General features: G+C 43.1%; 1 protein-coding gene across 1 annotated transcript; it reads left to right on the top strand.

Annotated features, from left to right (window-relative positions):
* The first annotated feature begins 4,576 nt into the window (after positions 1 to 4,576).
* On the top strand, positions 4,577 to 5,281 carry LOC140860414 (uncharacterized). The gene is made up of 2 exons (XM_073263431.1): positions 4,577 to 4,711; positions 4,799 to 5,281. Exons 1-2 carry the CDS (start codon positions 4,577 to 4,579, stop codon positions 5,279 to 5,281), a joined length of 618 nt encoding a protein of 205 aa, XP_073119532.1.
* Positions 5,282 to 11,825: the final 6,544 nt, after the last annotated feature.

Here is an 11,825-nt window from a genome sequence, read left to right as displayed (position 1 = left end):
AACATCTGCCGAGCTGAGCCCATGGTGGCTGAGCAGGTCCTCTGCCAAAAGGGCAGAGACATCAAAGCACCTTCCCCCTATAGCCCTTTGGGCTCCAGTAAACAATTCCCCTTGACGGAAGCCCGGGGCGGGAACAGGTAGGAGTGGGAGAACATCCCTCCAAGATGAACATATGTCCCAATCGTCGGAGGGACATGCAAAAAAGAAAGTATTTTTCCAATTTTTATTGGAGCTGGGAGAACCCTTAAAAAATTTACAGTTGGGGCGGCAGGAAAAATAAAAGGGGCCCTCCTCAGAACATTTGAGCAGCAAGAAGTTACAAATGGTAAAACAGTTAACTTCGAAGCCCAGAGTCCTAAAAAGAACTACAAAACTACAGAGAGTTCGGAAGGAGTTGGGGGTGAACTGTTCTAGGTGAAGCTCATAGTATCGGCTGAGCTGTTGGAAAAGTAAGGGGAGGGGAAATCTAAGACCTGCCTCCAGCTGATCTAAATAAAAAGTATAATACCCTGGAGGAGGGTGGTTAGCTCGGTCTGTGGGGTCAGGAATGATGAATTCATAAGTCTTCGGGGCGTGGGATAAAGCTCTTATCTTTTCCTCATCCGAGGCATCTAGCTCGGAGGGATACTGCTCAAACCACGGCACCACAGAGGCTTCTGGGTCATTGCCCAGGTCATCATCCCGAGCCGAGGTTGAGGGGTGAGCAGGGTCCTGGCCTGTAGGCTCTCCTGCGGGGGTAAGTGCGAGGGAATCAAATCGATCCACCTCTCGGAATATATCATCCGAGCTTCCAGAGTTAGCTCGGGAGGAGGAGGCCATTACTTACAAGGATACTTAGGCGGGGAGCTCGGTAACAGAAGAATCAAGAAAACACGGGAGCTCGGAAAAGGGAATCTGAAAGAAAATTAAGAGAAGCAAAGTGAGGGAAAAGGTGAAAATAAATTTTCACAGTCAAGACCTATTTATAGAAGGAGCAAATGAATCCAGGCCGTTGATTTTTTGGAAGATGGACGGCTCGAATTTTCTGAAATTTGAAAAGTTACCGTTACATGATGACACGTGTTATTAGAATTACAGTTGTCCTCACTCATGTGCCTCAGCTCAGTACAGTCGAGGGTAACCTCACCCAGGCACCTTAGCTCGGCATCCATTTAGGGTCATCTCAGATAAAAACGAATTTCGAGTCTTTAACCTCAATTCGACTTTTATGGGAGGGACTTGTGATACCCGGAAGAGAAAATCACCTCAGCTCATAGATGACCCTAAGGTAAAGATCAATCCTTAGCTAGCCAGAATCGTCTGGGGGGTCAGCTCGGGTCGGGAGTTTGGGAACTCGGGAGCTCGGCCAAGCTCTCCCATTGTAATGTCCAGCTCAGCTCGGGAGCTCAGCCAAGCTCCTCCACCATTACCTCCAGCTCGGCTCGGGAGCTCAGCTCGGGAGCTCAGACAAATTCCTTCACCATCCTCTCCAACTCGGGTTGGGAGCTCTGGAGTTCATCTCAGCCCCGATGTCAGTAGGGAGTTAGCTTAGTAGAGGGGTTGAATAACCTTGATGAGCTAGCTAAGATGTTAGGATCAATGTTCAGGTGGAGTTCAGGGGTTCAGCAATAACTCACTCACCCCTTTTCCATATAACCTCAGGGAGAGCAGCAGTATAGCATCCTCATGATGACTGTTCAGCTCAGATTAAGTGTATTGTTATTTCCTTTGTCAGATAAGATTCGGGCGAGATCTCAGCCTAAATATTCGGGATTGTGATCCCGGGATTCGCGGATTCTTGATAAGGAAAGTAGGCGCTAAACCCGAAGCCCTCTCCTATAAATACCAGGTTCACTTTCATTATTTGAATCCTAATTTTTCACTCGTGTGCACACATCACTCTCTATATTTTCGCTATCCTAGCATCTGACTTGAGCGTCGGAGGGGATACTCCGGAACACCTTCCGGCCCCCCTTAACACTCTTGTTAGTGGTTTCAGGTCAGCAGCAGTTCATCTTTTATTTGGAGGAGCTTCTTCAGCTCATCCAAGAAGATCACTTTATTGAGGTATATCAATACCTATTATAATTAATAAGTTTTTGCAACATTTAAAAAGAAAAAGAAAAAAACTGATCATTCCAAAAAAATATATAGTCTGCGTAAAGTATGGAAGCGATTCAAGCGATGGGCAACTGAAAAACCGAACAAATGTAAACAAAATATGATTATTGTATGGTGAATTAATTAATATTTATTTAAACTAAATAATATTTAATAGGTCTAATATTTGCGGGGAAATCAAGCTTAGTTTTTTTTTTTATTTTAGTATTTAAAAACGGCAGAATAATATATTAGTAGTGGAGCTAGGTTAGATAATCTTGAGCTATATGAGTCTTTTTTTCATAGGCTATAAAACCCAATAAGTGAACTGGAACAATATACTTTCCTATCCACGGCCCAGATTCACTTTTTGGGTTAGTACGATAATTTGGGCCTTGTCCAATTGTAAAAATTTGTGATCATTTAGTTTGTCTGACGAATAATATAAAATCATATACTAACATTTAACACAAACCAAAAAAGTTGGAATTATCAGTAACCGACCAATGTGTCATACGTGATTTGTTTAATATAATCGAATCGGATAACATGATTTGTAGGCTAATACATTAATACGAAATTTTAGTCAGTATGTATCAAAAGGTGATTGTGTGTTCTCTCGTCACTAGCAAAACATTTGGCTATTAGTATAATTATCTTTTTTTTTAATGAAAATTGATGTTTTATTTTTGAAAATTACAATTCAATATTGTGTAAAATTTGTGCCATAGTTTTTTTTTAGTACAATTTGTGCCATAGTTGAAGTCGGCTGATTCAAAAAAAAAATAATAGACAAGTAGTCTTCTTAAGCACCTTTTATTAATTTTTTTTTTAGAGGTAAAACTTGCAATTTTATTATTATTACTTTTAAAAATATAGGATTTTGTACCAAATGCGGTCTCTTTACAAGCAATGATAAGATGCAGAAAGGGCAACTTTCAATTGAGAAGAGCAGCCCCCCACCCTTAAAGAACTGACATTTAACTTTTTTTTTCCAACACTCATTATTTTTATCACCAAGTGTCCCCCTCATCTGTCCATCATAAAAAAAAAAAAATACTACATTATGTTTTTTAGTTCAAATACATCCCAAATTGATCATCGAATTTTTACAAGTCTTGAAAGTAATCATCATTTTTTAAATATCTATATTATGAAGAGTAACACTCTTATGAGACCGTCTCATACGTGAGACGGGTCAATCGTACCCATATTTACAATAATAAGTAATATTTTTGCATAAAAAATAGTACTTTTTAATGGGTGACCCCAATAGGAGACCCGTCTCACATAATTAACCCGTGAGACCGTCTCATGGGAATGTTTGTCTATTATAAATATCATTAACTAAACTTAAATATCGTGATATGTTGATGATTTTTTTAACTAAACTTAAATATCGTGATATGTGATGATTTTTTTTAAAAAAAAATTTAATATCTTTAACCTTCTATCACATTCACTTGTATAAATGTTCTCTCTTAGGTTAACAGTTAACAAAGGAATACAAAATATGTTATGCTTAACATATTTACAAATAGTTTTATATTCATTGACACCATGGGAGGAGACTAGCTCAGCTCATCGATAACCCTAAGCTCGAAGGCCCTTACTATATTTTGTGAGGTCGGCTCGGGAGCTCGGCCAAGCTCCCTCACCATATTTTGGCAGGTCGGGTCGGGAGCTCGGTCATGGGAGCCGGCCATGGGAGCTCGGCCAAGGACCCTCTCCGGCCATGGGAGCTCGGCCAAGTCCCTCGCTGGCCATGGGAGCTCGGCAATGGGAGCTCGGCCAAGTCCCTCGCTGGCCATGGGAGCTCGGGAGCTCGGCCAAGTCCCTCGCCGTCCATGGGAGCTCGGTCAAGTACCTCGCCGTCCATGGGAGCTAGGCCATGGAAGCTCGGCCATGGGAGCTCGGCCAAGGACCCTTGCTGGCCATGGGAGCTCGGCCATGGGAGCTCGGCCAAGGCCCTCGCAGGCATGGGAGCTCGGTCATGGAAGCTCGGCCAAGCTCCCTCGTCCCCGATGAGTTAGGGCATCAATTTTGAGATTGGTTCGGTGACGTAAAAGCTTGAGAAGCTCAGCAAGGCTCTCCCATTCTTGCTTTAGCAGAGGGTTAGCTTAGAAAATTAGTGCAGCAGCTTCAATAGGCTAACTAAGATGTTAGAATCAGTTATTTATGGTGAGCTTAGGAGTTTAGCAATAGCTCACTCACCACTTTCTCTATTAGTCCTTAGAGGACGTCAACTAAGTGTCCTCATGATGGAAGTTCAGCTCAGATTAAGTGTATTATTATTTCCTTTGTCAGACAAGATTTGGGCGAGATCTCAGCCTAGATATTCGGGATCGTGATCCCGGGATTCTCGGGTTTTTGATAAGGAAGGTAAGCGCTAAATCCGGAGCCCTCTCCTATAAATATCAGGTTCACTTTCATTATTTGTATTCAATCTTTACTTGTGCGCACACACCACTCTCTATATTTCACTATCCTAGCAGACATGACTGTAGATCAGTTCATCACTCAAACGGTGCAATCGACCATGGGTCAGAATCAACTACCTCCTCCCCCACTGGGAGGGCAGCCAAATCAAATGGATGCAATGTGGGATGAAATCAGAAAGTTAGGTCGGCAGGTAGGAGGTCGGCCTGGGCCTACGTAGAGGGAAAGCCTTTTCGCTCGGGTTATTCTAGATGAAGAACTCCCTGCGAATTTTAAGCAGCCCACCATGGGGGAGTATGATGGGAGCTCAGATCCGGAGGAACATTTGGGGAGATTTGAAAATGCAGCCCTGTTGCATAGATATTCGGATTCAATTAAATGTCGGGTATTCTTCACTACTCTAGTAAAGTCAGCTCAACAATGGTTCAACCTCTTACAGCCTGGTAGCATCCGGAGTTTCAACGACTTCAGTTCAGCTTTCCTGCATCAATTTGCAAGTAGCAAGAAATATTTAAAGACTTCTCTTAGTTTGTTTAATTTGAAGCAATTTGAGGTAGAGCCCTTGAGGGAGTATGTCCAGCGCTTCAATACAGCAGCTTTGGAAGTACCTGCTGCCACTGCCGACACCTTGGTAAACTCTTTCACTCAAGGATTGAGGGGAGGAGAGTTTTTTAAATCCTTGGTCAAGAAGCCTCCTTTAACTTATGATGAGCTCCTTAGTCGAGCTGAGAAATATGTAAATTTGGAGGATACGCAGAGGTAGAGAAGGCAGGAAGGAACATCTTGAGGTAAATCAGGTAGCAAATCAGGAACGAAGGCAAAAACGAAGGTTGAAGTAGGAAGAAAGAGGATGAGCAAATATTACTCTTAATTATAACAAGTTTTATTTTTTCTTTTAAGTTGTGTTTAATTCGAAAGACATTCTAATTTTGTCAAAAGCAAAAACTTATCCAGATATATAAAATTGTGAAGAGTTCAGCTCAAGCACCACCTTGGTCACGCCTCCTTGGCCCCTGACCTCGGCTCAGTTCAGCACCACCTTGGTCACGCTGCTTTGGCCCCTGATCTCTATTCAGCTCAAGCACCACCTTGGTCACGCCTCCTTGGCCCCTGACCTCTGTTCAGTTCAGCACCACCTTGGTCACGCCGCCTTGGCCCCTGACTTTGGCTCAGTTCATCACCTTGGTCATGCCGCTTTGGCCCCTGACCTAGGCCCAGTTCAACAGGCTTGAGCATGTCAAGCAGTACCTTGGTCACGCCGCCTTGGCCCCTGATCTTGGTTCAGTTAAGAAGTCTTGAGCACATCAAGAATCACTAGCTCAGCTCGGTTCATACTTAACAAATATGGCATGCTACTTCATCTTGAGCTCACCAACTCAGAACTGTTCATACTTGACAAATCTGAGCTCGCCAAACCAGTTCATGCTTTTGCAGGGGTGACATACTACTTTATATATCAATCTCAGGTTAAACTTGGAGCTCGGCCAAGCTCCCTCACCATATTTGTGAGGTCGGCCTCGGGAGCTCGGGAGTTAAGCTTGTTTTAGTTATTATGCTTCCCTTAGGGAGCTCAGTTCATATACGAGTGTTAGCATTATTTTCAGTGCTCATTATGTTCCCCTTTTGGAGCTCAGTTCACTTACGAGGAATAACACTATTTTTAGTGCTCATTGTGCTCCCCTTGGAAGCTCAGCTCATCTTCAAATGGCTTATTATGTTTTGCTCGAAACCTCGGCTCATTCTCAAGTGGGCGGCTCACATCATCTAGAATTCAAAAAATTTACCGTTGCATGTAATGATGGCATGTTTTGTCAGAGTAACTACTAAACTCCCAAGCAGACCTCAGCTCGGAATTGCTTAGGGTCATCTCGAAATAAAAACTTAGCGAACTTCGAGTCTCTGACCTCAGTTCGACTTCTAAGAGGGGGACTTGTGATATCCCTGGAGGAGACTAGCTCAGCTCATCGATGACCCTAAGCTCGAAGGCCCTTACTATATTTTGTGAGGTTGGCTAGGGAGCATAGCCTTGGGAGCTCGGTCGAGCTCCCTCACCATATTTGGCAGGTCGGGTCGGGAGCTCGGTCATGGGAGCTCGGCCAAGGACCCTCGCTGGCCATGGGAGCTCGGGAGCTCGGCAATGGGAGCTCGGCCAAGTCCCTCGCTGGCCATGGGAGTTCGGGAGCTCGGCCAAGTCCCTTGTCGTCCATGGGAGCTCGGTCAAGTCCCTCGCCGTCCATGGGAGCTCGGCCATGGAAGCTCGGCCATGGGAGCTCGGCCAAGGGCCCTTGCTGGCCATGGGAACTCGGCCATGGGAGCTCGGCCATAGGAGCTCGGCCAAGGCCCTCGCAGGCCATGGGAGCTCGGTCATGGAAGCTCGGCCAAGCTCCCTCGTCCCCGATGAGTTCAGGGCATCAGTTTTGAGATTGGTTAGGTGACGTAAAAGCTCGAGAAGCTCAGCAAGGCTCTCCCATTCTTGCTTTAGCAGAGGGTTAGCTTAGCAAGTTAGTGCATCAACTTCAATAGGCTAACTAAGATGTTAGGATCAGTTATTTATGGTGAGCTTAGGAGTTCAGCAATAGCTCACTCACCACTTTCTCTATTAGTCCTTAGAGGACGTCAACTAAGTGTCCTCATGATGGCAGTTCAGCTCAGATTAAGTGTATTATTATTTCCTTTGTCAGACAAGATTTGGGCGAGATCTCAGCCTAGATATTCGGGATCGTGATCCCGGGATTCTCAGGTTTTTGATAAGGTGTAAGCGCTAATGTAACACCCGGTATTTTTAAATACGTAAATCTGCATGCATAATTAGGGAATTTAATTATTTAAATTTTAGATTTATGGGTTAAATAATTATGTGAATTATTTGTGCATGATTTAATTTATTTTTAAGCATTTAACCCATAATTAATGATTTTTAGGATTTTTAGTATTTTAATTATTTTACCGCGTTGACGGGACCGTGGACGGACGATATGACAACTTTCTATCCAAATTATTTTATGAGTCTTTTTAGAGCTCAAAAATATTATTTTGAGTTTTATTTCCTCAATATTTTTAGTATTTAATTTTATATAATTTTAGGAGTCCTTTTTTATTCAAAATAAGCCAAAATAATGACTTTTTAGTATTTTTAAAATTTCCTTAATTTAATATTTCGGGATTTTAATTTAGTTATCAGATTTTACTTCTTATTTAAAGTTTTAAGTTATGTATTTAATATCCTTTTTAATATTTTCAATTATCCTAAAACCTATTTTAATTAAAAACTTAAACCTAAACCTATCCTACCCAAACCCTTCAACCGATCACTCAGCCGCCTCCATCAATTTCTCACCCCCATCTCCATCGTGTTCTTCAAGTTCTTCAGCCTCCATAGCTCGATTTTGAAGCTTCCAAGTCGGTTGTCATCGCCCCGTCGTCCCGGAATCGTTCTACGCACTCCTTTCTCTTCAAACTACGGTGCAAGGCATGATTCTTTCTCTTTTTTTTGTACCATATCAGTTATTATGTGTGTGTGTGCGTGAGAATCAGAATTCCTTCGAAATTTTCAGAAACAAAACGGGATCGGTTCGGTTGTATGCATTTGTTCTTGTGTTTATTGATCATGTTCACGTTTGGTTTGCCATGGTTGTGTCTAGGCTGCTGGTAAAGGTCCCTAGGTTGCCTAAGGTGAGTCTAGGTTCGAATGGCTCGAGTGGCTCGAGCCAAACGAGCCTAGACTTGGAGCTAAGAGGCGATCGACCAAGGGGGGACGCAGGTTAAGGTTCTCGGGAAAGGCTCGGTTCGGCTAGGGGCTGAGCTGCATGGGTTGGGTTCAGGGGCTAGGTTCGAACCGCCCAGACGTGGGCTACGTCTAGGCGGCGGCGCTCCGGCCAGGGGCGGCCGAAGCAGGCTGCTGCTCACGGCCGCAGCCGAGACGGGAAAAGGGGGGGCGACGGGTTTAGGGTTTCAGGGTGGTTTCGGGTCGGGTCGTGGGTCCGAGTAGGGTCTGGTAGTAATTGGGTTAAGTTAGTTGGGTCCGGGTCCGGGTTAAGTTAGTTGGGCTCGGGTATTTTATTTTTAAGTTAATTAATGAATTTAAGAGTTTAATTGGGCTAATTAGATTAATTTAATTAATGGGCTCCACTTAAGTTATTATTTGGACTTAATTAATTTAATTAAGTTAGTCCACTAATTTTTATGGGCTTTAGGGCCCATGAAAATTATCGGGCCAGTCTTTGGGCTTTTGGGCCCATTGGGCCAGATTAAGTTGTTATTGGGCCTAGAATGTTTTAATGGGCTTTAATTATTTAATTGGGCTTAGAATAATTTTTATTGGGCTTAAGTATGTTATTGGGCCAGTCTCAGTGTTAATGGTCCAGATTTAAGTAAATGGGCTTGAGTGTTAGGGCCAGCACTCCAGTACAATCCATGAGAAATTGCATGTGTCCTGAATATATATTTAATTATTTTTATGCATTGAAGATTATTTTTATATTTATATGTTAGTATGAAATTAAATTAAATATATATGAAGGACACATATTTGTATTTAAGTACATGCATTCATGAAATAATTTTATGTATGATTTAATGTTTAAGGTTGAGCAATAATAAAATATTTTATGTTGGAAGTTGAAGTAGTGTGACAATTTGAGGGGGATTCGTCCCCATATGTGAACTATTGAAGGGCAGTTTACTGCCAATTTAAGAGGTGATTCGTCACCGCCACGTACGTTGATTTCCACGCTGATCAATATTTGATGTTTGATTTAAGGTTAAACTATGGATACAACCATGCGATGTTAGAAAATAATTTGCTCAACAATGTTTATGTATTATGTATGATTATGATATTTAAGTTAATTTAAGTTATGTTATGTCATGATGTTATTTTAAGCATGCTCATTCATGTATATTTTATGTATTAGTATTAAAGTGATTTAAATTATTTTAAATCCTTGTTATGTTAGCATGTTGGGCTTCTAGGCTCACTACACTGGTATGATGCAGGTGAGTACGTAGAGGACGTAGTACCCACCGGAGGCGAGGACGTATGAGCAGACTGGCAGTGATCCCCGTGACCGTGATAGATATCTGAGTCATGATGCATGTTTGAATATTCCAGCACGTTAAATATTTTTAATTATTTTCAGTGGTGGAGTTTTTGGATAATTTATTTAAATATTTTCAGTGCATGCAGTTTTTAATTATTTTTTTATGACAGTATTTTAATTTCGTATTTGACTCAGATATTTATTTTATTAAAGAATGTTTTTTTTTATTTAAGTTATTTATTTATTTTAAATCTTTTTATTTTGTGCATATATGTATGGGCATATATGTACATGTTATATTTAGTAAGTATATATAAAAAAAAAATTTCCGCATATTTATTTATTAATTATAGAGTTAGGGTCGTTTCAGTTGGTATCAGAGCCAGGTTCCTTGGAGGGGTCATTACTGCTATGCGAGCTCAGAAATCCACGCTACCGGTCTGTAAGTTCTAAGTGTTTATAGCATGTTTTACTTTTAAGAATTTAAGTTAGCATTAATTTTAAACCACTTAGTTATGCATGGCGATTTACGTAAAGAAATATATGATGGTGCAGAATGCCTCCCAGACCGATAAACAGACGTGGGGGATCTCCACCTACACCTCCACCTCCACCTCCGCAGAACCCACTAGCAGCATTGGAGCAGGCCAATGCTACCTTGATGGCTGGGATTACTGCTCTGTTGGAGCAGCAGGCTTCACGTCCGAGGATGTCCCATGAGGAGGACGTAGCAGAGCGGTTCCAGAAGAAGGGACCCAAGGAGTTTGCTGGTACCACCGATCCTTTGGTGGCTGAGGGGTGGATTCGCTCTTTGGAGTCCATATTTGCGTATATGGGGATCACAGACGCCGACAGGGTGAACTGTGCGACATATATGCTGAGAGGAGACGCAGCTCTATGGTGGGAGGGTGCTGCCAGGGGATTTCACATTCCTACACTGGCATGGACAGAGTTTTGGCGTATCTTCTACGCCAAGTATTTCACTGAGGATGTGCGCAGCCGCATGATCCGGGAGTTCATGAGTCTCCGTCAGGGGGACAGGTCAGTGGTGGAGTATGTGCGACAGTTCGAGAGGGGCTGTCACTTTGTGCCTTTGATTTCAGACAGTCCACCAGAGAAGTTGAGGCAGTTTGTGGAGGGCCTGAAGGCAGATATCAGGCATGACGTTCGCATGGCGGATGTCCCTACTTATGAGACTGCAGTCAGTAGAGCCTTGCGTTCCGAGGAGGGTCGGAGAGAGATTCAGAGGGAGCAGCAGGGTAAGAGGCAGTTTCAGGCTGGGAATCAGCGACCATCTTCGCAGCCTCCGCAGCAGAGGCCGCAGCAGAGGCCGCAGCAGAGGCCGCAGCAGAGGGGCGGGGCCCCTAATGCCATAGGTTTTCCTACTTGCCCGAAGTGTCAGAAGATGCATTCGGGGCCTTGTTTGTTGGGAGCAAGAGTTTGCTACCACTGTAGGGAGCCAGGGCATCAGATAGCTAACTGCCCAAGGAACAAGAACACTGCTGGTAGAGTGTTCGTCATGCAGGCCGAGGAGGTAGATCCAGACATCTCCTTGATCACCGGTATATCTTATCCCTAGTATTTTTATAATTCCTTCTTTGGTTAAGAATTTTGTTTCTGTGAAATTGTTGTTAATTGGGTTATCTATCTGCATGTTAGAATAAGAAGCATGTTTCTACTTGTGATTAGAATTAAGGATTTTTAGTGACTCGTTGGGAAAAAGTTTAGTAGTGGTATGAAATTGTTGGGAATTTTCTGCGTGTAGGGAGAATTCTAGTTGGAGGCAACTCCACGTTTGCGTTGCTAGATTCAGGGGCTACGCATTCGTTTATCTCCCTGGAGTTTATCAGGCGGATAGACATCACACCTGAGATTATTGACAGTGGGTATGATGTTACTATGCCGTCAGGGTAGATTATTTCTACCTCGAAGGTCATTCGAGATTTGGAGTTGGAGCTTCAGGGACACTCCATTCGAGCAGATGTGGTGGTTTTGCCTTTGAGTGGGTTTGATTTGATTTTGGGTATGGACTGGTTGACAGTCAATGGAGCTTCGATTGATTTTCGTCGGAGATCGGTGTCAGTGAAACCATCAGTAGGCGACCCGTTTACCTTCCAGGCATCTCAGAGCAGTGATATTCCTCAGGTGATATCTCTTTTACAGGCGAGCAAGTTGTTGAGACGGGGTTGCCAGGGGTTTCTAGCAAGTATTGTCACGGCCTCAGAACCATCTAGCAGATCATTGTCCGAGATAGAGGTGGTTCGTGAC

This window comes from Henckelia pumila, chromosome 4, assembly GCF_033568475.1.
Source record: "Henckelia pumila isolate YLH828 chromosome 4, ASM3356847v2, whole genome shotgun sequence".
Taxonomy (NCBI): domain Eukaryota; kingdom Viridiplantae; phylum Streptophyta; class Magnoliopsida; order Lamiales; family Gesneriaceae; genus Henckelia; species Henckelia pumila.
The sequence above is the reverse complement of the archived record's forward strand: the minus strand, read 5'-3'. Positions and strand labels throughout refer to the sequence as shown.